Source organism: Pituophis catenifer, unplaced genomic scaffold (genome assembly GCF_029215685.1).
Source record: "Pituophis catenifer annectens isolate HBS135680 unplaced genomic scaffold, rPitCat1.0.hap2 SCAF_2, whole genome shotgun sequence".
Classification (NCBI taxonomy): domain Eukaryota; kingdom Metazoa; phylum Chordata; class Lepidosauria; order Squamata; family Colubridae; genus Pituophis; species Pituophis catenifer.
Window position 1 is genome coordinate 172619427 of NW_027256882.1, and position 26616 is coordinate 172646042.

At 43.5% G+C, this 26616-nt stretch overlaps 1 protein-coding gene across 1 annotated transcript in view; it reads left to right on the forward strand.

Moving 5' to 3' along the window:
* The window catches only part of SYN1 (synapsin I), a 113119-nt gene that overhangs the window by 15741 nt on the left and 70762 nt on the right, over positions 1–26616 (forward strand). Inside the window, exons 2-3 of the mRNA XM_070935073.1 lie at positions 16727–16784; positions 24460–24551. Of these exons, the coding sequence (XP_070791174.1) occupies positions 16727–16784; positions 24460–24551 (150 nt within the window). The remainder of the gene's footprint in view (positions 1–16726; positions 16785–24459; positions 24552–26616) is intronic.

The following is a 26616-nucleotide window of genomic DNA, read 5'->3' on the forward strand; positions in this document are numbered from 1 at the left end:
TCTGTTCCATGGGTTAATTGTTCTCACTGTCAGAAAATTTATCCTTATTTCTAGGTTGAATCTCTCCTTGATCAGTTTCCATCCATTATTCCTTGTCTGGCCTTCAAGTGCCTTGGAAAATAGCTTGACCCCTTCCTCTCTGTGGCACCCCCTCAAATATTGGAACACAGTTATCATGTCTCCCCTGGTCCTTTTCTTCACTAGACTAGCCTTGCCCAGTTCCTGCAAATGTTCACCGTATGTTTTGGCCTCCAGCCCCTAATCATCTTGGTTGCTCTTCTCTGCACTCTTTCTAGAGTCTCAATATCTTTTTTTTTTATATTGTGGTGACCAAAACTGGATGCAGTATTCTAGGTGTGGTCTTACTAAGGCTTTAAAGAATGATATTAGTACCTCGCTTGATCTTGATTGTATTAATGCAATTTAAGATTGCATTGGCTTTTTTGGCTGCCGTCACACACGCTTAGCTCATATTTAATTGGTTGTCAAATTGTAGCTTATTTATGATGAGCAGACAGAGCCATGAGTTTACTGCTTCAAGTTGCTGGGGAAGATGGTTTGCCATCTTGGAATATAACATCATATGAACAGCTATTTCCAAATGGCAAATGGCATGTTAAGGTCTAGCTCAATCTGTACCCTCCTGACTTAACTTTCTACTCGCTGGTCATTACTTATTTAAAGGAATCTTAAAATATGATCCATCGTCCCTTGTAACGTTAAATGATATGTTCCATTTTATGCTATCTTCAGATTTTTATTACCTCTGCAAGGTTACAAGTCAGATTTAACAGATTAACAGAGTTGGAAGGGATCTTGCAGGTCATCGAGTCCAACCCCCTGCCCAAATAGGAGGCCCTACATCTGCCTCTACCTAGGATCAAACCCACAACCTCCTGATTGTGAGGCAAGAGCTCCACCTCTAGGCCACCGGGTTAAAATATGTACACCTATGAGCATTTTGTATATTCGGAGTCTGAAAATGTTTAAGACAATAAGGTTACATTGTAGGGCTGATTTCTGAGACGTTCAGGAAATATTGGGATCTCTACTTTATGAAAGAAGAATACTTTGAAATGAGATGATTGTTTTTAGCAGTATTCTCCTGAATGGAGATCCCAGCTGGAGCAACCCTTAAGAATTATATTAGGAAGAGATAGTTGATGTGATCCTTGCACTCCTGCTCCCTTTGCAGATGTGGCAGAAGAAATTCAATACATACAGGCAGTCCTCGACTTACGACCACAATCGAGCCCCAAATTTCAGTTGCTAAGCAAGACAGTTATTTAAGCGAGTCTTGCTCCATTTTATGACCTTTCTTGCTATAGTAGTTAAGTGACTCTCTGCAGTTGTTTAAGTTAGCAACATGGTTGTTAACCGAATCTGGCTTCCCCACTGACTTTGCTTCATCAGAAGGTCGCAAAAGGAGAACACCTGACCGCAGGACACTGCAAACCTCATAAACATTAACCAGTTGCCAAGCATCCAAATTTTAATCCTGTGACCACGGGGATGCTGCAACAGTCATAACTGTGAAAAGTGGTCATGAGTCGCTTTTTTCACTGTAACTTCGAGCGGTCACTAAATGAATGGTTGTAAATCGAGGACTGCCTGTAATTGCCCCAAGGGAGATGCTGATTCTCTGGTAAGATCAGACACCTGTTGCACTGTTGCTGGTTTTCAGGCTTCCAAAGTCACCTTGCATCTCTCCCTCACAACTGGAGAAAGGCCAAAGAACAGTAGGTTAACATTGGATGTAACATCTGGAGAAAGCTTTAATGTTGAGAAAGTTGGAAGGAAAGAGAGCGACCAGGATGAAGGTGATGGACTCAGTTCCAGAGCCACCATTGAGTGCACCCTTGGAACACCTGAAAGACCAGGTTTGGGATAGATCACCACGGAGAAAATTTATCTACAGGTAGTCCTTGACTTACAACCACAACTGAGCCCCACATTTTTTGTTGCTAAGTGAAACATTTGTGAAGTGGTTTTTTGCCCCATTTTACGACCTTTCTTGCCACAGTTGTTACGTGAGTCGTTGCAGTTGTTAAATTAGTAACATGGTTGTTAAGTGAATCTGGTTTTCCCAGATGACTTTGCTGATCAGAAAGTCGCAAAAAAGAGATCACATGACCCCGGGGACACTGCAACCGTCATAAATGTGAGTCAGTTCCCAAGCGTCTAAATTTTGATCACGTGAGCATGTGGGGATGCTACAATGGTCCTAAGTGTGAAAAACGGTCATAAGTCACTTTTTCTAGTGCCGTTGTACCTAAGTGAAGTAAGTCCGGGACTTCCTGTATATGATTGCTATGAGTCGGCAAAAACTTGATGGCACGTAATCAGTCTCATGTGTATTTTGTAAGATGAGGGTACTGAATGGCAAGGCTTGTGGCACTAAAGGGATGCCCTTGGCTTTTGATTGGGGTGCCAGGAGCGCCCCTCAAGAGGAAACTCAGTCCGAGTAGTGAATGAGATCAAGAGAAGTCTACACTCAAGTTAATTACTTCCCCACTTAATTAAAAGTAAATTAACTAAACACAAGTAATCACTAACATGATTACTGATTACTCCCTGGTGTATTTAATGATTATACTGTATTAGTTATTAGATTGAAAATAAATATTTTCCTGGCAACATTTGGAGAGGCTGTGGGGACCATACTGAGCCTTAGGGCAGGGGCATATGCAGCCCTGAAACTGCCAGTTGTGTACCTGTGATCCTAAACTTAGTCTCACATTTCCTTAATACCAAATGAGATGATACACCTTAAGAGCACCTGGAAAGCAACCACATCTTCTGATTCGTAACCTATTCCTTCCTTCCCATTCTAAACGCGGAGTACTCTTCACATGCTCAGAGGTGCTTCGGTCAAGGTTGAATTAGAACGTTTAAAAAGACGCCAGGTTTAGCCTTGGATGAGATTAATCCCGGAGAGGGGTAGTCTGGGGTGGATTCTGTGGGAAATGCAGAGAGGTCCAATGCAGAGAAACGGTGCTGTGAGGGTGCTTGATGCAGCATAAGTCAAGGCGGTGTGTGGCAATTCAGGATATATTGATTGTTACTTTCTCCTTGGAGATGAAGCATGACGGTTTCACAGAGTGTCGGGAGGTTATAAAAATACTGTCACGAATGTTCGCACAGCTTTTTCGGTGGGGGGGGGCACCTGAAAAGCATATATATGTATGTATGTATGTATATATGTATGTATGTATGTATGTATGTATATATATATATATGTATTTGTTTTCTCAGGTTTTCGCGGGTGTTTGTATGTAGGTCTTTGGTTATTCGGGTCTTCTCCCACGTAAAATTGGAAGTGTCTTGGCGACGTTTCGACGAAGTCTCATTCGTCATCTTCAGGCTGGTGTTCTCGGCTTCGTGCTTCCAGGAGCAATGTGAGAAAGGAAGAGACAGCTGCGATCTCACATTGCTCCTGGAAGCACGAAGCCGAGAACACCAGCCTGAAGATGACGAATGAGACTTCGTCGAAACGTCGCCAAGACACTTCCAATTTTACGTGGGAGAAGACCCGAATAACCAAAGACCTACATATATATGTATGTATGTATGTATGTATGTATGTATATATGTATGTATGTATGTATGCGTTTCTCTTTAGCCAGGTTCTTCATATATATATATATGTGTATGTATGTATGTATGTATGTATGTATGTATGTATGTATGTATGTATTTCTCTTTAGCCAGGTTCTCCATATATATATATATATATATGTTTTCTGAGGTTTTCGCGGGTGTTTGTATGTAGGTCTTTGGTTAGTCGGGGTTTCTCCCGAATAACCAAAGACCTACATATATATATATATATATATATATATGGACTCAGGAGAAGGGAGACAATACAGGTTGCTAAAACGTTAGCCTGCACTTCTGTCTTTTAAAAAAAGAAAACAAAAGCTATCAAAAATCCTCAGGTTGTTGCTTTGTAATCTTTGCATTTCAAAGAGATTTAGTGAGAGATTTGAACAATTTAGTGGCAGTGTTACGGAGCGCTAAAGGCAACCCGCTTGAGAGGACCTAATCATGTATAGAAAAGGACCTGACATATGTTTACCTCAGTTCTGTATTTGCCAGACATGAAGTCTTCTCTGCGGCGAGAAGGCAGGCAAGACGGGTGCAGACTTGATGCACTGCGGAGTCTGTTGCTTGCTTGTCGGGCAGACAAATAACGCGGAGCCACGGACACCTTTTGCAAAGCCTGCATGTTTGGCAGAACCAGTAAAGCTGCTTCTAGATGCTGCCTACTTCAGGCTGTAGGAGGCTCGCACGTTTGAATTCAGCCGGAATTAAAACAAAAGCAAGCCTCTGCATGTAGAAAGCCCTTGACCCACTTCACAACATACCGGTACTTACAGTATCTGGGACTTACTGACTAGAGTACCATGGGCAAGGTTCACCTATTATGCTAATACATAAACCGTGGTTTGCAAAGCAGCCATGTTGACTGCTTCAGGCTTGCAGGTCACATTGAACAATGATCGAGTCACTCGATCCCTTGATGTGTGTTATGTAACACCAGGATCAACACCAAACTTTCCCCCCCTCAATTACTTTGGTTACTTTGGCTATTTGCAGGGAAGTTCCTGAATGGGAAATCAACTTGGCAACTTGTTACAATGCAACCCAGAAAATTTTCATAATATTGTTTATTCTATCCCATTCAACTTTATAAATTGTTCGTTTTACAATAAGTTATTTCTTTATATTCACAGAAAGCTCCCTTCAATTTAGAAATGTTATAATAACTTCCACTCCTGTTCAAGTTTCAATATAATTTAATACAATTACAATGACCATTATTTATGCTGTAGTGTGTAGTATGATCCCTATTATCTGTAGCTTGTTTAACAACGTCTGATTAAAACAACCCAAATTCTTGAGTTAAGATACTTGAGGTCAGTTCTCTGGCTCTTAAAATTTCTCCCCTATTCAGGAATTATTCATCCGCATTGTGTTCTGAATAAAGAAAAAGAGATTCAGTTAATTACAGAATAGGTAACAATCAAAACCTATGACCTGCCCTTTCTAGTATGTGGGACTCGGAGAACCATAAAAGGGAGGCCACATCAAAGCCTCTCGCCTGCTCTTTATTCCTCCCCTCCTGAGCTTAGCGCAACCTGTATGTATACTATAAGTGTTTGAACTGCAGGGAGAATATTTTGTTTAGAGCTAAATCTTGAAGCACTTCCGGGCTTTTGCCATCTCCCCAAATCCCATGTCATGTACAGAATTGGAGTCCAAAGGAAAATGTCATGAACACTCTGTGGTTTGCTGCTGATTCTCCCCTCATTGCTCATACACATACACAAGGAGAAAGAGTCGCAGTGTCTCTTGATTGCTGTGGTGTTGACAGACATTTCAGTCCAGAGTTCTGCATTCTGGAATGTCTCCTTCCTTCCTTCCCTCTTCTCCCCTCCCCCTCCACTTTTCTTTGCAGGATGGTGAAGGAATAGATGTGGAAGCATATAATGGGCTACCAGGAATATGCATCTGTGTGAGCCTCAAAAAACTTCATTCCACCCTGGCAGCACTGCTAAAGATGAGGTGCTGAAACAGATCTCAGGGAGAAGTGTAAATTGTGCCTCCTGGAATCAAACCAGCTGACAGCTGCCCTTCTTAATTCTAGATTTCTCTCTTTTTGCTGAGGATCTCATGAAGGCTAGATCCCATCCCCCACCCCCCACTTCCAGGGCAAAACTTAAAGCAGGGAACCCAAGCTTAGGGTGTTGATGGTGGAACAGATGTCACTGCACCACAAAAAGGCCGACTGAAGCACGGCAAATGCGAAAGAAGTGATGCTTCCCCATCAAAGGATAAGAGCTTCCCGCTACTAAGCTGAATGTTCGGTTACAGAGGATCATTGCAAGAAAAGCTGATGACACCCTCGTTCGCTACGGGATGAATGACTGGCCAGGGTGTGGAATCAGCAGAGCACCGAGATGTACTCTTCATTGTGTGGGTGGCAGGCACAGTAGCGCACGTCGAAGCGATCGAAAACGCAGCTCTGTAGCAGTGCAGAAACAGTCCAGTTCCCTGTTACACCATGGGTTTTAGTTTGGTAGCAATAAAGGACTGCAGAGATAGTAAGCTGCAATGCGGAAACCACTGGCTTTTTTTTTTTTAACCTAGCTCAAGTCTTAATTTTTTTTTTTTTTTGAAGTACCATGGAAGTTGAGGGATAATGTTATAAAACTGCACGTCCTAATCACGGTGGCTGCTTTTCAGTCTCTTTCCCCAGGCTGCTTATGAATGGTTTCCAGTTTTGCTACACAACTGCAGCAAGAAAGCAAATTGTGCAGCAAAGCAATCTCGCATGGAGCATGTTTCTCATTGAAAAGCATGCCTGTTAATGGTCAGGGCGGTGCTCTGCAGCATAAATTAGGTCTCACTGATAGATTCCTGCCAGTAATTTTTCTCTTGGCTCAGTTATAATTTCTTTCTTCTGGCCTGTTGCCAGAACATGATACCCTGCACTTATTTATTTAATTTACATCCTGCCTTTCCTTCAAGAGCTCAATCGAGGGAGCATACATAGCATTCCATCCTCCCGTTTTCCCCTACCACCGTCTTAGGAAGTAGATAAAAGGAAAAATAAGGAAAAGATCAAGCATCTTCTTCCTTTACCTTTTATTGTGCTTAAAAGATACACAATCCATTTTGGTCAGGGCACTGCTTTGCCCATATCTCTGGAAAACTGGCTTTTTATTTTTTTGACTCTTCAGCAGGGTGGGGAAGGCTTAGGATCCATCAAGTGATCAGTCACAAAAGCCTGCATTTAAAAAAAAAAAGACTCAGAAAGAAGAGCTCCACCATAATACATTGCAAAGATTGAAATGTGCCACAATTGGTAAGAAGGATAAAAACAGGCTCTCAACTGAATGCCAGGCAGGAGGAATGCTAAGGGTTAAATGGTGCACCAGGACTGAACAAGTAAACTACTGCATATAGCTGTGGATCCACTTGAGACTTTACCTTTCAGTGGAAAACAGGTTGGCTTCACAATAGCTCAGAACTGTGCAATGTATTTTGCACAACACAGAAGTGAAGACTACCCAAAAGTGTTGCAGCAAATTCTGCAGAAATTGGAAAGATTTCAGTGTCTTGTATAAAGGTCACAAGTGAATGACATGATATGCAGTAGGTGGCAAATTTAGCCCCAGGATTGTCTTTGCAGGTTAAAATCCAGAAATGTAGTTGGACTTGCACAAAGACAGGGAAGTTCCCTTACTGAAGTGCATGCGAAAGGATTGTGCAGAGAATGGGAATAGGTGCCTCCTTGATTTAACTCCTGTTCTTGCAGCTAAAAAGAAAAATGCAAATTGACATCTCTGTTGGACAAATGGCGGTAGCGGTTTCTGGAGCATCATTTTAGAGACAGGCTGCAAATTCTAGAAGGATCGCTGTACAGTAGATTGTAAAGCTGGTAGCTGGCCAGGATATTATCTAGGGGAAAACAAGAGAAACGCAGTTGCTGTTGCAGAGATAACCGCGAACAGGGAATATCGATATATTTAGCTATGACAGCTGCTCTGACTTGCAGCTTTCTCCAGTTCAGCGCCTTCCGGCAGTTTGGGAATCTAATTCCCTTCGGCCCATCTGACTGGGGATTATGGGAGTTGTGATCCTGCAAGGCTGCACGCGGATCTTGACACTAAGGTGTGTCAGTGAAGCAAAATAGGGAAAGGTGGCCCTTGCGCGCGCGGGTGGGCCAGACCTGGGCTTAGCAATGCAGCAAATGAACGCGAAGGGAAAGGGTGCAGAGCTTTGCGCCAAAGCGGGATCTGCACGCCGGGGCCAGCAGAAGGGAAAGCAAGAGCGTTGACGTGGGAATCCCCCATCGGTTGCTCTCGGGCTTTAGCTTGGTAGATTTTTTTCAGGCTAGCTGGAGAGGGCTGCGGGCTTGCTCCGCGCGTGGGGAAGAATCCACACACAGCACAAGCATCTTGCGACCAGCAGATCCCCTCCTCCAAATTTGTCGCATGGCTAAAGCAGTTATTTTCCCTCTCTCTCTCTCACCGCCCCGCCCCCCCCCATTCGACTAATCCTAGTGAGTCAGAAAGCTGTGGGGGCGTCTTCGCGATGCTCCCAATCCGTTACGGAAATGGGGGAGGAGGGAGAGAGAGAGAAAGGAGGGGGAAGGAAAAAAAAAGCTATTCAGGATTGGGAGGGGTTGTGAAAGCGGGGGGGAGAAATGCTCCGTCCTAAAGGACGACACAACTCCGCAATGAGCGGTTTGGTGGTACCACCGGTACTGTACACTAATCCCTGCCCTAAATGGTAAAAGACGGCTGTGGTTACATGGCTGGAATTTCATTCTTTGCAAGAACAGGGCGCAGCATTTTTCGCTATGTTTTCAGGAAGTCTACATTTGGCATAGGGAGGGGGAAAAAAAATCCCGATAGCGCGGAGACAGGATGCCCAGCAGCTGATCGCCCGTGAGTGGGCTGCGAAGCTAAATGGGGTGAGGTTATTAGTATGAGAGACGTCGTGGAACACCCCAGGAGCGCAAATGGAAACACCTTGCCAGGAAAACAGAAGAGGCTGGGCTCGATGGAAAAGGACGCTTTTTAAAATCTGGAGTGACCCCTTTCTTTTAAAATAAAAATAGGATTCAAGCCTCCCGGCAAGATTCCCGTTAAATTCTACCCGGTCCCTCGAGTTGAGTTACGGAACTACAACTCCCAACATGCCTCAAAACGCTACGTCCTGGGCTGGTGCTGCTGGGAGTTGTAGTTGAGCAAGAGCAGTCGTGTTTCTTTTGTGGGAAGAATGGTGCAGAGTCCTCTGGCGGGAAAATGGCAGGCTAGCTGCAGGCCCTCTCTTTTATTTGTGTTTTGGTAAATTACAGGGCTCACTTTTGGCAGTGAAAACCGTCTCTTGTTTGTCTGTAGTACCAAAGGTGCTTTTTCAAGAGGCAACTGGACTTTTTGTTTTTTCTTTGAAGACGGTTTGGTTCTTATCCAGGAAGCTTTTTCAGCTCTGAGCAGAAGAAGCTGAGCTCAGCTGAAGAAGCTTCTTGGATGAGAAGCAAAACGTCTTCGAAGAAAAACCAGAAAGTCCAGTTGCCTCTTGAAAAAGCACCTTTGGGACAATCATTTTTATTTATTTTTTTTAATTTGATTTATATGCCGCCCTTCTCCGGAGACTCAGGGCGGCTTACAATGCGTTAAGCAATAGCCTTCATACTTTTGTATATTTATACAAAGTCAGCTTATTGCCCCCACAAACTGGGTCCTCATTTCACCTACCTTAGAAAGGATGGAAGGCTGAGTCAACCTTGAGCCTTGGAGAGATTCGAACCAGCAGTAAATTGCAGGCAGCTGTGTTAATAACAGGGCGTAACCACTGTACTATCAAGGCTCAATCATGACTTGGATCAGTGGTGAAATCCAATTTTTTTTACTACCGGTTCTGTGTGCATGGCTTGGTGGGCGTGGTGTGGCTTGGTGGGCACGGCAGGGGAAGAATACTGCAAAATCTCTATTCCCACCCCACTCCACAGGAAGAATACTGCAAAATCTCCATTCCCATCCCACTCTGGGTGAGCCAGAGGTGGTATTTGCCAGTTCTCCAAACTGCTCAGAATTTCCGCTACCGGTTCTCCAGAACCTATCAGAACCTGCTGGATTTCACCCCTGACTTAGATGACTGAGAATCTCCATAGACGGTAGTATCAAAATTTAGAAGAACTGACAGAAAAAGGAGGAGGTGATTTGTAGTGGAGAATTGGGAGGTTTGTCAATTCTGGATTCCCTCCTTAACATGTCAGAAATTAAAGAATCTACTAGTGGAGAATCAGGTCTGGAGATGGTCCATTATTTGTTAATATTATAATTACATCTGTCTGAAATATATGTGCAGATTTCAAAGGTATTTGTAGGGAATATGGACAGCCACTTCAATCTCCAGGCTAGAAGCCAGGAGACTGTAAGTTCTAGTCCCATCCCAGGCATGAAAGCTAGCTGGGTGATCTTGCTCCCTCAGCTCAATTCACCAGCAGGGTGGGGAACTATGGGCCTTTTATGACTTGTGGACTTCAACTCCCAGAATTCCTGAGCCAGCATGGGAATCCTGGGAGTTGAAGTCCACAAGTCATAAAGTTCCCCACCTCTGCCTTATAGGGTTGTTTTTGTGAGGAAAATAAGACATAGGAGTAACGTATGTGTTAACTGTCATAAATTATTTATAAAAACAATAAAGGTGGAATATAAAACAAAAAATAAATAAATAAAGTGGTGTTTATATGGCAAAATGGCAATTTATGGATGATGGTCCATATATAATAGACTTGCCCCTCATTTTCAACCAGCTCTGACATCCTGGCATAGTTCTGCAGTTTCCTGCTGAAAACCATTAGGGTCCTACCATTTTTAGCTGGGAAATAATGAAATACTCATTTATGCCATAGATTGGACTGAATGAACCTATTTTATATACCGGAAAAGAGCCAGACATATCCTTCCTTGGGAAAATTTAGGCAATCCTAGGCTGTGCTGTACAGTATGGTCTGAACCTGTGACTTGCTGCTTGCCCTGGTCTAGGGCCGCAGGGGTCTCCAACCTTGGCAACTTTAAGCCCTGCGGACTTCAACTCCCAGAATTCCCCAGCAAAGCTGGCTGGGGATTTCTGGGAGTTGAAGTCCGCCAGGCTTAAAGTTGCCAAGGTTGGAGACCCCTGGTCTAGGGTGTTTCTCACAGCTACCAGCCTTGCGTTCGGTGGTTTGAATTTTAAGCATATTTGGTCTATTTTTGACTGCAGCAGTCTCTGCTGACATTTAGTAAATGGAGGAACAGCTTGTGAAGTTGCGCTATTGTACTATGCAATGTTTTTCAACCTTGGCATTGCTGCCAGTATTGCTGGCTGGGGAATTCTGCAAATTGAGGTCCATATAGCTTAAAGATGCCAAGATTGAGAAATACTGGTACGATGTCTAGACTTGATAGAGCCGAAAGCAAAGTCCTAACCTGCCTGTTTGACTTACTCCTCAATAAGTCAATTCCGGTTTGTGACACTAGAGGGCACCATCTTACAAAGAGTGGCATAACTGTTAGACTGGAGTTTTTAATAATTTATATCTTACATATAATAGGGGGGAAAAAGCCATTCCCTCCCAAAAGGACATTTATATATTTATAGCCACTTGGCTATTATATTTATCTTTTATGATAAATATAAACTTAATAGCAGGTTTTATGATGAGATCTCTCTGCTGTCCAATGTTGGCACAGAAAGACCACAAAAGGAGACCCTGGATACTCCACACCTCAGTACTGCCTAAAACAGCACAAAGATTGCCCATATGAGGAACAAAGTCCTTTTTTCCCATCGGTTGTGGCTGTGAAAGAGATACAGATGTTCTTGATGCTCACTGTCTGGGCAGAGAAGAAGGGCATGCTCTTAACAGGCAGAAGAGTTTCCAGGCAAGGCCCTTCTCATTCTTGAGCAGGCTGCCAAGAAGGGAGCATTGGTTCATTACATTGGCCTGGTGGCTGGGCAGAAACACAGATTTGGGACCAGGACAATTGAGAATACCCTAGGACAGTGATGGCTAACCTTTTTGCCATTGTGTGCCAAAAGCGGGGGGAGCACAGGGAGGGGGGTCGCATGCACGCGGCCACACCCATAATTCAATGTGCCCTCCCCCCCATATGTGCCTGTGACCCCCCCCTGTGCTCCCCCCCGCTTTTGGCATGCGATGGCATGGTGGGCCAGGTAGGCCCGTTTTTTGCCCTCCCCAGGCTCCATAGGCTTTCTAGGAGCCTGGGTAGGGTGAAAACGGCCTACCCCCCCCCCCCCGAGGCCCTCCAGAGGCCAGAAACGGCCCGTTTCCCGACTTCCGGTGGACTCAGAAGGCCTGAAAATCAGCTGGGGAGCTGACCTAGGGCAACGCTTGTGTACCCACAGATATAGAGGTGGCACGCATGCCATACGTTCGCCATCACGGCCCTAGGAAGCAGCATGAAAAGTCACAGTTAGATGCCCGTCAAGGCAGATCCAGGGAAATGTAGTGTCCAAAATGGCTCACTTCCCACTGTTGGCTGTTACAGCCAAGGTTTCCTTTTTACTGCAGAGTAGCAGCTGTTCTTTGTGTGTGACTGGTTATATTCAGTTGGCCCATGTACCCCCTGGAGTTCACAATGGTTTTGATTCCATTATTTATTTTTTCTTTGCAGGAGCGACATCTTAAGAATCTCTTTTCCCTTGCAGTATGAAATGCCTCCGTCAGAAGCTCTTACCCTTCATTCTGCTGCAGTTGGCAGGGTATGCCTGCATCTCATCTAAGTTCCAGGATTGTTGTTGTTAGTTGCGAAGTCATGTCCGACCCATCGCGACCCCATGGACAACGTTCCTCCAGGCCTTCCTGTCCTCTACCATCCTCTGGAGTCCATTTAAGCTCACGCCTACTGATTCAGTGACTCCATCCAGCCACCTCATTCTCTGTCATCCCATTCTTCTTTTGCCCTCAATTTTTCCCAGCATTAGGCTCTTCTCCAGCAAGTCCTTCCTTCTCATTAGGTGGCCAAAGTATTTGAGTTGTACGATGCAATGTTTTTCAACCTTGGCATTGCTGCCAGTATTGCTGGCTGGGGAATTCTGCAAATTGAGGTCCATATGTCTTAAAGATGCCAAGATTGAGAAACACTGGTACGATGTTTAGACTTGTTTAGAGCAGGAAGCAAAGTCCTAACCTGCTTGTTTGACTTACTCCTCAGTAAGTCAATTCGAGGATACTGCTAGTTATACATGCACCACTGATTGTAAAACGCTGGTTCAGAGGACATTGGGCAAAAAAAAAAAAAAATTAGAAGACGTTTTCTTATAGTGGTCTTTCTGTTTGCCAGTTTGTAAAATATAAGAGAAGGAGTGTTTGTGTTGCTGGAAACAAGTTTAGGGACTTTTTTTTTTTCAAGTGAAGAGAACCAGCCACTGACCATCACTTCTCCCCCCCCCACCCTCTAAATTCCTTATGGAATTTGGTTACTCCTAAGATTAAGGTAGGAAAAAAGCTTCTTTCACAAGGAGTAATGATTTTCATGAATGCTGGCACCTAGTTTGACCTGGCATCAGGACAAACAGCAGGGAATGGAATGCCCCTTGGTGAAACTTGCAACGGGTCTGTTTTCAAGCCAGAACACTGGATTAAATGGCAAGGCTGTCCTTAGGGAAGGGAAAGTTTTCCCCATGTTTTAAAAGATGATTTTAATGCTACCCTAAGAAGGGGCAGTAAACAGGATGGGGGAATCCTAAAGACAATAATTAGGGAGTTACAATTTTTCATTTTAATTAGAAAATCCCTTTCCAAATGATAAAACCAGATGTTTAAATGTAAAACAAGTTTGCTTGAGAAAACAGGAAAGCAGGAAAAATAAGGGAAGGCAACAGTCCTGAAAGAGACTGGCTTTAAGTTACCTTCTCCACCCAGCTTCCGGTTGTGCTCAGAAAAATAGAAGAGCTAGGAAGGGGGTTCCTAGTAATATAGAAGCAGAAATCACCTCTTCTACTTTTCTCTGAAGATGTACTGAACCTCAATGTCTTGGGCAAAACAGGTAGTAACTAGTTTAGCTAGAGTGACTATATTGTTTTTTAGGGCTGGGCATACTTTGAAAATGACTTGGAAGAAGAGCTTCTGTCCCATCAGTGCCATTTTGATGCCTCTCCTCTATCCATTAAGGTAGTCTGCCCTTTTCAGGCTAGTGTTCTTTTAAGAGTCACATGGATATCTTGAAGCAATGGTGCCTGCCTCCCTGCCTCCCTCCCTCTCTCCCTCTCTCTCTTCCTCCCTCCCTCCCACACTGGAAGCCTTAAAAAAGTCAGGCTATTTTGGTGAGCAGTGGAGAGGTGCTGTACCTGTGTGTGATCCAAGTTCCAAAAGAATTCATATGGGAGGATCATCATATATTGCACCCATTTATATGTGAAAGCTCCAAAAGACTACAATCCCCTTGCATTTTATGCCACGTAATAAGACTTGTTCAGTCCGTGAAAGCTTGGCCAGTCGCAAGTTTGTGTGTTTCTCATACCTCCTGGTACTTTTCTACATGGGACCTATCGGTTGATTTAGAAACCATTTTTTTCTTGTGAGAAATGGCAAACTTTGGTTTCTTCAAAGTCTTAATTCTGGTGCATTTCACATGCCGAATAAACTGAAATCTTTATCGGAGCAACCTTTCTGCCTCTTTCGCCTGGATCTCATGTGTTACATCATTCCTACATGTTGATTCATAACAAATCACGGCATAAAACTACATGCCATTAATTTGTGTCATTGTATAATTATTGGCATTATTTAGCAGTGATAATACAGTGGCATTAATGCATTTTCCATTAATTAACTAATTAATGGATAATGAAGTATTAAGAATTCTCCAGCTGGCAGTATGAGAATATCTGAGGAACATCAGTTTGACTGATGGCACTCTGTCCTAAATATCTTTTAGAGGGGAACTGTTTGAAAGGATTTGGCAGTGATTTTTTAAATTAGTATCCTTGCAGCTTCTGACAGTGAGTTTCAGATGTTAGTGAGAGTTCTTCGTAGAGAGAATTATCTGAGGGAGGAAGATCAGGTTGGCCTCCTGCTTAGATGTTAATTAGCTTTTTTTTTCTTCCATCTGTTTTTCTCTGTTTTAGAGCAGTAAGCTTAGATTTATAGAAAATTAAATGAAAGCCAGCCACTTAGGGGACACTGTTGTTTTGCCCAGTCAAGCAAAATGCTCAGTCTCTCCGATCATGAGTTTAGTTAGGAATGTTGTAGCTAAACTTAACCTACTTAGTGATTTTACAGTTGAACCATAAAAGTACTGGCCAGTCCTAAAAACTTACGTTAGAAATGTCTGTTGGAAGAGTTTTGACGTATTTAGGCCTCTCAGCATGGGGCCAACCTACCAGATGCGGTGGGGGAGGGCAGTTGTCACAAGGAGAAGAAAGGTCCCTTGTGAACATGCATTTTCTTCCTGGAATTGCTTTCTGGATTGGAGGGAGGTCTTGCTTGTCTAATTTGGCTTTTGCAGTTAAACTGGATGTAATTCGGAGTGTGTAGAGACCACACACACAAAGGTTGAGGATGTATGTGGGTAACTTTATTGTCTTACATAGTGACATTATATAGTTTGTTACTTTCAAGTTACAGTGTACTTGGCAGCATCTCATTGGCTACAGAATCTTCCAGGTAACTAGAGTCTTTGGTTAACCATTACTGCTTTGCTTAAGCACTTATAATATTTGACTATAATTAAAATCTAACACACATCCCACTTCCTCTCCTCCTGTTCCTCTTGTTTACAGAATTAGGGTCTTCTAATGTAATTTCCTGGCGCTTACGTGCAAATAACCTTCATTATCTGAGGTTTGCCATCCAAGATAGGAAAATCCCTGCACATATGCAGATTGTGGATTCCTACAGGAGTGGAGGGGATGATAATATTTATTATTAGTTACAAAACTCACTGCATGGCTTGGTGAGCTGTTCCACGAAAGTGAGGTACAGTACTTGCCTTTTGTTTTTTGTTTTTGTTTGTTTTTTTATTAAATTTATATACCGCCCTACTCCCGAAGGACTCAGGGCGGTGAACAGGCACAAAATAAAATACATAGATACAAAAGTTAGAAACATAATTAAAACCAAATTAAATAATTTAGCCCAAGACAATTAAAAATCCCAATAATTTAAAACAGATTAAAATTTCGATTTAAAAGAATTATAATTATAATGCAGCCTTTGATAGCTGCATTAAGTAAAACTTAATTAATAAATAGTGCATTAATCACAATTCATTGCAACAATTGTCCCATGGAGTTTCCATTGAATAGCGGGCTCGTGTGAAGTCCGGTGAGGTTTGTTTGGGAAGAAACCCTTAATTCAGTTGTCCAGATAATATTAATGCAAACGTTGGCAGCCTTGACATAGTTTCTGAAGCTCGGTGAAAGTCTCTATTTTAGTCCTTGGCAGGAGTGAATTATTTTTTTTCTTTGCAACTTGATGGACAGGAAGGAAAGGATGGAAAAAAAGAATATCATAAAAGGGGACATAGAAGGTCAGCAAGAAGCTTCTGAGAGATTTCTGTTCTGATTTGTGTGTGTGTAATTCTCCAATCCTGTGTTATGCATGGCTTTTGTCTCTCCAGATAGAAGTGCTGTCTGGAGAAAAAACAATGACTTCTCCCTTAGAAACAAACAAGTTATCATGGCACATTTACTACATCCAACCATATTTATATTCTAAAAGATTTTCCATTTTTTAAAAAAAGGTTTGGAAAAACTCAGATGAGGCCACATCACTTATGAGTCCTTGGATGGGAACCAAATTGATGGATTGGCAGACATTTTGAATATAAGTGGGGATGTTTACTTGTATTTAGAGATGATGCTGGCTAATGGTGGAACATTCCTGAGCAAAAGATATCAGAAGAAAATCTGGTGAAATGTAGTTCAAAGCTGCCCTTTTCTTAGGTGTTTTGGGTTCCTCCAGATTTACCAAGGAAATAGAAAATGGTGGTTTAAAAGAGGTTAAAATGTGGCATCAGTTCAAACTGATACTTCTTGGTTTATCAGGCTCAGCTTAGATTTATCCCCTTTGTGGTATAGATCTTGCCTTCATGTGCTATTAGGAGTAAGTATGTATATTGACTCCGTCTGGACTCATACCTTGAAGAACAATCTGACTTGGGGGTAAATTAAACATTATGATGTCTTTTCCTTTTTCCAGGGCAAAATATTTCAAGGGGAAGAAACTTCATGGAGAATTGGACATCAAGATTGAACAGGTAAGTCTGGAAACAAGCATTAGGGACTGACTTCTGGAATCCTTATAAGAGTTTCAACCATATAGCTTTCCAGGAATTGTTGGGCTGCAATTTCCAATTTCCAACTAGGGCTGGCGGTAACTGGAGTTAAGTAACACCAGTACCATATTGTTCTAAGAATATGCAGTTCTGTACTTGCTTGTTGTGCATTAGCCCATTTTATGGGATGCGTAATTTGTCTGACCTGAGCTTCAAAAGTAGCTTAAAGCCAACTTGCAGTTGTCCTCATATTATATTGACCTTGAAACAGTAATGGAAGATGCAAAGAAATGCCATTCAATCAAATGCCAAATGACCTACCTACCTTTAGCCATTGCTGACCTCACAGGAACAAAAATATTTTTACTCCTGTTCTGCACATAAGGAGAAACAAATAAATAACTAGTGTCTGTGCCCACAGTCTTAGTTTACGTTATGTGCATCTATCTGGTATTATGCAAACAAATTAGAATAGTATTATGACAGGGTGCTGCAAAGCCTCCAAGCTACCTTTCACTTTAAAAGACCAGTGAAATAATAGCATGCAAGTGAAGCCCTAGAACTGTCAAAAGGGAGAGAATGGAGTCGCTTTCAATGTGAGAAGAAACTCCCTCTGCCTGCAAGTAGGTTGCAAATATTAGTTTTACTCTGGCTTCAGATATATTAAACAAGATTCCTTACCCACAGAGGTAATGTTGTGGGACTACATAGACGCATGGTTCTGTTGCAAAAGTTTTTTGTGGAGGGGAACAAACATTGCTTGATGCTGAAATTCATATTGCCTTGTGAGGAATTTAGGGAGTGTTTTAGATGCATCTTTGGTTAAGGGTAAGTCTACATGGAATGTTTGCTTAGGTTTCAATGTTGTCTCATTTGAATGGCAGTTTATTGAACTTAAAATGTGGTCTACAGACCTTTCAGTTTGAATTGAGAATACAGCATAAAATACATTCTGCTGGGGAAGGTTAGACATGATGAGCAAGATATATTTCAAGGAAACTATCTCACCATTAGTTTATATTTTTCTGCTGAGAATCCATTGGATAAAGACCAAGGAGGAGAGGTGTTAAATGCCACCTGCATGTAGTTTCTATATGTCTGCCCTTAACGTGAAATGGAGAATGAATTCAAAGTAAGTAATCCTGACGGGAATCACATCCTGTTTTTCTACTCTAGGGTAGTTCCAAAATTAGTTTTTTCCAACCCTTACAGTAATGTCCTATTGTACATGATTTATGGGGTTGGTGAACTTCTGTCTACCTCTAGAGATTATTTTCAGTCTAGACTTTTGGATGATCTTCATGTGATCATGACTCAAAACTGGATTGTAGTAGTTAAAATGTTGGAATAGAACTAGGGAGGCCTAGGTTCTTCTTTAACCATGGGTCAGTCATTGTCTCTCAGCCCAATCTATTGCACAGATTGATATTTTGAGGAGAAACAAGAAGAAAGGATGCAGATCTCGGCTTTGGAATGAAGTATATATCTAACAAATAAGTAGTTTAGTCTTACATGTGCAGCCAGACCATTTTTGACCATTTAATAAAATCCATCATTAAGGCAAACCATACAAACGGTTCAAGTGACAATTAAAATTTTATCAGGAAGCACTTGGTAAATCTCTGAATTTAGAAAAGATTTCTGGAAGTTGACATGAATTCATTTAGTTGAGGTCATTCTTTGGTTTTATGGACACTCTGGGAGCTGACAATGGTTATTGAGAAACACCTTAAAATTCTTCATCTTCATGAAAACAAGGAAATAGTAAACTTAAGGGGTTAAAAATTTATTTATTTATTTATTTATTTATTTATTTATTTATTTATTTATTTATTTATTTATTTATTTATTTATTTAATCTAATTTTTATACTGCCCTTCTCCCGAAGGACTCAGGGCAGTGCACAGCCAAAGATAAAACAAACACATATATAAAATTTAAAAGCAATTTAGAAACATATTAAATAATTTGGCCCCGACATCATTAAAAAACAAAAGCAACCCATTAAAATTAATGTTTAGGCCAGCCCAGCTTGTTGGAACAATAACGTCTTGAGGGCACGGCAAAAGGTGTGTAGGTCAGGGATCATCCGTATCTCCGGGGGCAATTCATTCCAGAGTGTGGGTGCCCCCATAGAGAAGGCTCTCCCCCTGGGGGTCGCCAGTCGACATTGTTTGACTGATGGTACCCTGAGGAGCCCCTCTCTGTGGGAGCGTACTGGCCAGTGGGAGGCTATTGATAGCAGAAGGCGATCTCGTAAATACCCAGGTCCTAAGCCATGGAGCGCTCTAAAGATGGTAACCAACACCTTGAATCGCACCCGGAAGACCACCGGGAGCCAGTGCAGCTCATGCAGGAGAGGTGTTACATGGGAGCACCGTGTCGCTCCCATAATCACCCGTGCGGCTGCATTCTGGACCAGTTGGAGCCTCCGGGTGCTCTTCAAGGGGAGCCCCATGTAGAGAGCATTACAGTAGTCCAGATGGGAAGTGACGAGGGCATGAGTGACCGTGTGCAAGGAGTCCCAGAAAGGGACGCAACTGGTAAATCAGGTGAACCTGATAAAAAGCCCCCCTGGCCACAGCCATCACATGATCTTCTAGAGACAGCCGCGCATCCAGGAGGACACCCAAGTTGGGAGCCCTCTCTGAGGGGGCCAAGATCTCACCCCCAATAGTCAGCGATGGAACCAGCTGGCTATAACGGGACACCAGAAACCACAGCCATTCGGTCTTGGAGGGGTTGAGTCTGAGCCTGTTTCTCCCTATCCAAATCTGCATGGCCTCCAGGCACCGGGACATCACGTCAAGGGCATCATTGGGGTGGTCCGGGGTAGAGATGTACAGCTGAGTATCATCAGCGTACTGATGGAACTTCACCCCAAAGCCACGGATGATCTCACGCAGCGGCTTCACATGTTGAACAGGAGGAGGCAAGAGGACCGACCCTTGCAGCACCCCACAAACAAGGCGCCTCGAGGTCGACCTCTGCCCCCCTGCCAATACAGACTGCGTACGGTCAGAGAGGAAGGAGGAGTACCACTGCAACACGGTGCCCCCCACTCCTAATCCCTCCAACCGGTGCAGCATGATACCATGGTCAACGGTATCAAAAGCCGCTGAGAGGTCTAATAGGACCAGGACAGAGGAACAACCCCTGTCCCGAGCCCTCCAGAGATCATCAACCAATGCGACCAATGCCGTTTCTGTGCTGTACCCAGGCCTGAAGCCTGACTGGTACGGATCTAGATAGACAGCTTCATCCAGGTACTGGACGGAGGCAGGTCTTGAGAATGTTATCTGGGACGAGTTTGATCCTGTGACCCCAGATGACGTGGACAGGATTCTGGGTAGACTGAGCGTGACCACATGTTTGTTGGACCCGTGTCCCTCCTGGTTAGTACTGGCTTCCCGGGAGGTGATGCGAGGCTGGCTCCAGGGGATTATAAATGCTTCATTGGGTGAGGGTACCTTCCCTGCCGCCTTGAAGGAGGCGGTGGTGAGGCCTCTCCTCAAGAAGCCTTCCCTGGACCCGGCAGTATTGGCTAATTATTGTCCAGTCTCCAACCTTCGCTTCGTTGCGAAGGTTGTTGAGAGTGTGGTTGCGTGACAGCTTCCCGAGTACCTGGATGAAACGTTGTATCTAGATCCGTTCCAGTCGGGTTTCAGGCCTGGGTACAGCACGGAAACGGCATTGGTCGCGTTGGTTGATGATCTCTGGAGGGCTCGGGACAGGGGTTGCTCCTCTGTCCTGGTCCTGTTAGATCTCTCAGTGGCTTTTGATACCATCGACCATGGTATCATACTGCACCGGTTGGAAGAGTTGGGGGTGGGAGGCACCGTATTACGGTGGTTCTCCTCCTTTCTCTCCGACCAGTCGCAGTCTGTGTTGACAGGGGGGCAGAGGTTGACCCCGCGGCTCCTCATATGTGGGGTGCCGCAGGGATCGGTCCTCTCGCCCCTTTTGTTCAACATTTATGTAAAGCCGCTGGGCGAGATCATCCATGGTTTCGGGGTGAAGTACCATCAGTACGCTGACGACACCCAGCTGTACATCTCCACCCCGGACCACCCCAACGATGCCCTTGAAGTGATGTCCCGGTGCCTGGAGGCTGTACGGATCTGGATGGGGAGGAACAGGCTCAGGCTCAACCCATCCAAGACAGAGTGGCTGTGGTTTCCGATGTCCCGATATAGTCAGCTGGTGCCATCGCTGACTATTCGGGGTGAATCATTGGCCCCCACGGAAAGGGCTCGCAACTTGGGCGTCCTCCTGGATTCACGGCTGTCTTTAGAAGATCACTTGACGGCCGTGACCGGGAAGATTTTTCATCAGGTTCGCCTGATCCACCAGTTGCGTCCCTTTCTAGATCGGGACTCCCTACACACAGTCACTCATGCCCTCGTCACCTCTCGTCTGGACTATTGTAACGCTCTCTACATGGGGCTCCCCTTGAGGTGCACTCGGAGGCTCCAACTGGCGCAGAATGCGGCCGCGCGGGTGGTTATGGGAGCAACATGGAGCTCCCATGTAACACCTCTCCTGCGCAAGCTGCACTGGCTCCCGGTGGTCTTCCGAGTGCGCTTCAAGGTTTTGGTTACTACCTTTAAAGCGCTCCATGGCTTAGGACCTGGTTATCTACGGGACCGCCTGCTACCACCAATAGCCTCCCACCGGCCAGTACGCTCCCATAGAGAGGGGCTCCTCCGGGTGCCGTCGGCCAAACAATGTCGGCTGGCGGCCCCCAGGGGGAGAGCCTTCTCTGTGTGGGCACCTACGATCTGGAACGAGCTCCCCCCGGAGATACGGAGGATCCCAGATCTTCGCACCTTCCGTCGCGCACTTAAAACGTTTTTATTTCATCAAGCTGGCCTGGCCTAAATCATCTCCTCTTTTAAATTTAAATTTTAAACATAAATTTTTAATCTGTTTAATTATGGGATATTTTAAAATTCAGCCTAAATTATTTAATTTGTTTTAATTTATTTTAGATTTTGTATTTCCTGTGTTTTATCTTCTGGCTGTTCACCGCCCTGAGTCCTTTGGGAGAAGGGCGGTATAGAAATTTAATAAAATAAAATAAATAATAAAAATACTGGGGAAGTTGTCGCGCCACCACGCTCTCAACAACCTTCGCCACAAAGCGAAGGTTGGAGTCTGGACGATAGTTTGCTGATACAGCTGGGTCCAGGGAAGGCTTCTTGAGGAGGGGCCTCACCACTGCCTCTTTCAAGGCGGAGGGGAAGAAACCCTCACTCAGAGAAGCGTTAATAATCTCCTGGAGCCAGCCTTGTGTGATCGCCCGGGAGGCCAGCACCAACCACGAGGGACATGGATCCAATAAACATGTGGCAGCGCTAAGCCTACCCAGAATCCTGTCCACGTCATCTGGGGTCACAGGATCAAGCTCCTCCCAGATAACACTCTCAAGACCCACCTCCATCACCCCATCTGAACCTACCCAGTTGGAGTCCAAGCCTTCCCGAATCTGAGCAATTTTGCCATGCAGATATTGCACAAAATCCTCAGCTCTATTCTGCAAGGGGTCTTCCCACGCTCCCAAATGAAGTAGGGAGCGGGTCACCCTAAACAGGGCGGCTGGGCGGTTATCTGCAGATGCAACAAGAACAGTAAAATAATTAGATTTTGCCGCTCTTATCGCCACTAGGTAGATCTTAATATGAGACCTCACCAGTGTTCGATCAGATTCGGAACGGCTGGCCCTCCAACCGTTCTCCAGGCATCTTTTCCAGCGCTTCATCTCCCTCAGCTCCTCAGAGAACCAGGGAGCCAATTGGGATCGGCACCGGGTCAGAGGCCGCAAAGGCACGACGCGATCCAAAGCTCCAGCGGCCGCCCTATCCCAGGCAGCAAATTGAATGATGACTACCTTCTTATGAATGTGATTACAATTGTTAGCAGTCAGGTCACTATCTTTGTCATGCTGTCTTTTAACCTTGAAAAAAATAGTTTTCAGTTATAGCACTGGTTCCAACTTAATTTAATTATCTCACATGATTTTTCTTTGTTTTTTTCCTTTTACTATCACTAATTTCATTCTTTTTTTTTATTCCATGTTATGTTGTTACAAGAATTCGTTTCATATCCCCATTAATGTGTACACCAAAGTGGGCACACATATCTACTTGTGATTACTCACTTTCAAATTGCTAGGTTGGCAGGAGCTGGAATGAATGATGGGAACTCATCCCATCACACAGCAGCACTCGGGTCTCGAACATAAGCTTGCTGATTGTCAACCTAGTATCCTAACCACACAAGCCACCGGACTCCGCACTTTGAACTAGTTGAGGAAGTTGTTCACTATGAGGGGCAATTTTTCTTCAAAAGAAGCTTATCTACCGTATTTTCCGGCGTATAAGACAACTGGGCGTATAAGATGACCCCCGATTTTTCCTGTTAAAATATAGGGTTTGGGTTATACTTGCTGTATAAGACTATCCCTCTTCCAACGCACAAATAAAAATTAAAAAACATCAACTGGCTCACCCACAATGTAAAAGCAGCTGTGCTAGACCCAAAATGGCACCTGCAACAAGCAGGAACCTCACACAGCCACAAAAAGCCCCAAAAAACAACTTTCACACTTTACACACACAAAATTCCACATACAGCTTTGTGAGATTTTGTGTGTTTGTGTAGTTAGAAACACACTACAGAAACACACTAAATCTCAGAAAGCTGCACAAATATTATTTTATTTTATTTTATTTTATTTTTACTTTTATATGAAAACTAAATTTAAAACTTCCTAAACTTTAAATGGCTAGGTCTAAAAAAGAACAACTAAAAAAAAACCCAATTAACTATTTTTTTTAAAGCTCCCAAAGGGGAAAAAAACTTACCCAAAAAACAGGGGTCTCCAACCTTGGCAACTTTAAGACTTGTAGACTTCAATTCCCAGAATTCCTCAGCCAGCTTTGTTTTACTGTCTGAGGAATTCTGGGAGTTGAAGTCCACAACTCTCTGCCTGCTTGATTGCAGGCAGGGAGTGGCTTGCTGATGGAATGGATTCAGGCAAGCGAAGCAAGGCAAGCGTTGCGACTAGCAGCTAAGGTAAGCAAGCTTGAGGGAGAAAACTTTTTTCCTTCTCCATGGCTCTGGCGATCCCAGCTGCGTTGCCTGATTAGCAGGCAACGCAGCTGGGATCGTCAGAGCTTGGATCGCCAGAGCCATGTAAAAGGAAAAAAGTTTTTTCCTTTTACATGGCTCTGGCAATCCCAGCTGTGTTGCCTGATTAGCAGGAAATGCAGCTGGGATCGTCAGAGCTTGGATCGCCAGAGCCATTTAAGGCTCATCAGAGCCTTTCGGGCTGGTCTGCCTGGTTACAGGAGAATGACACCCAGCGTATAAGACGACCCCTGACTTTTGAGAAGATTTTCATGTGTTAAAAAGTCGTCTTATACGCCGGAAAATACGGTAGTCTTGCTGATTTTCTGACTGAAATATCTAAAGGACCACACTATTATCTGGAATTCAAGACAGTCCAGCTTCCATTTGCATGCGTTGATAGACAACTTGCTCTGTGGGCTGGAGCAATCATGAAGGGTATCCCCATACCTTGAAAAGTTGATGTGGTGACACCTCTGAGAATGTATGAATGTGCTACCATATGGTTTTGTCTTGTTTCTACTAGGCAGAATTCTGTGACTTGAACTTGGTGGCTCATGCTAATGGCAATTTTTCTGTTGACATGGAGGTTATGCGCAACGGGATCAAAGTAGTACGGTGAGTAGAAACATGGTGCCATCCGTAGTTTATTACGATTATTCAGAGTGTTATGTACAGGTAGTCCTTGACTTACAATAGTTCGTTTAGTGACCATTCAAAGTTACAACGGCACTGAAAAAAGTGACTTACAACCATTTTTCACAGTTAACAACCTTTGCAGCATCTCCATGATCATGTGATCAAAATTCAGACGCTTGTCAACTGACTCATATTTATGACAATTGCAGTGTCCCAGAATCATGTGATTCCCTTTTGCGACCTCCTGACAAGCAAAGTCAATGGGGAAGCCAGATTCACTTAAGAACCGGGTTACTAACTTCAGTGATCCACTTAACAACTGTTTGCAAGAAAGGTCAGGCATAGTCAGGCAAAACTCACTTAACAAATGTTTCACTTAGCAACAGAAATTTGGGGCTCAATTGTGGTCTTAAGTCGAGGACTACCTGTGTTTATGTATTGATTGTTCATTAGGCTTTAATGTATTTCAGGGGAAATATGATTTTGGCTACTGAAGAAACAATCACTCATCTGGATGCTTAAGTAGTGTGTTAAAAATTGTGCACTGAGTTTATTCAAGCCTATTATAGAACTAGAAGTTGGGGACTTACATGAAATTGTCAGCTACAAATCTTTGATTTTTATGTGTATTTTGCCCCTGTTGACCCAAGAGGAGAATATTATTCCTCTGCCCAACATTTTTCTGATTACTGAGATTGTGCAGTAAAGTGCTGTGCTAATATCCAGTACACTACAGTATGCAATTATCATCTCTAGAAGTATAAAATATAGTTCTAGAGTGCTACCATTGAAAGGTTATTGAAGAATCTGATGTTTCTGTGGGATTATTTGACTTCCTAAATAATCTTATATATCCCTGCAGCTATTCTTCTATCTTTGCAACTGTTTAAGTAGCATTTGAAAAATCAACCCTCACAAATTTGTGTCCTCTTGCATTCTGCTTTTCCAGAGTGCTCCCCTGCCTCTAAGCTATCATATAATATGTCAGTGATTCTCAACCTTTTCTTCACCACGGATCCCTTTAAATACCTTTTGTGGCCAGAGACCCCCAAGACTTAACTCAAGATTTAAATCATAACATTTCTTCAAGCCTTCACGGACCCCCTGTGATGACATTGTGGCATCCCAGGGCCCCTGCAGTGTGAGATAGATGTATTTCTGCAGATGTATTGCACTTAAATCCTTGCTTTATCCAACACATCTGGAAATTATCAGATTGGACAATGTTGAAGTAGTAGATTGTTCATAAATAGTAATTTTAACTTATGATGAAGGCTTGCTATGTTCTCAAGTGGAAGTCTTTCCCAGCACTAACTGCCCAATGTCTTTTAAAAAATGAAATGTCAGAGATGCTAAAAATGGGGCTTTCTTCTGTCTTTAAACAATTGCTGTACCAATTTACTGTGTGACCCTTGGTTCTTTTACATGCTGTGGGTCTTGGTGGACAATTAGATAAGCCACTAAATGAAGGATAACTGAAGTTGCAGGGTTAATTTTGCAAAATAAACTTCAGATGTGGACCCCTTATTCAGGGCTATGGGATGGGAAGTATGAAACTTTTCAGTTTTTTTCTCTCATCACATTCTTAATCTGAATTTTCTCTCTGGACTGTCTCGCCTTCCCCATCCCCTGACACATCTGGTATTATTTGCGTTGGGGAGTAAGCATGTTTATACTGGCAGTTCTTTCCCCTAAGTTAGTAGACATAGATGGGTTTATAAAGTCATAAGGAAGCAGCTTCAATTTAAGGGGATTTTGTTTAACTTTTAATCTGGAGCAAGACTACAGCGGGGACAAGTCTTCCCATCTTGAACTGGATTGGTTCCCTACACCTGCAGTCTTTAGTCTTGTGATTAACCTGTCACAGAAAGTTTCCAAGTAACATTTGTTTTCTTTAATGCAAGGGTTGCATTTTGAAGTGCACATACAAATGCACGCACTCAGATAATGCAGTATTTTTGTACTTCTGGATGCATGGGATATCAGCAAATATGCCAAAAACGAAATCAATAGATAAATCCTTCAGACCCAATACATTTAATCC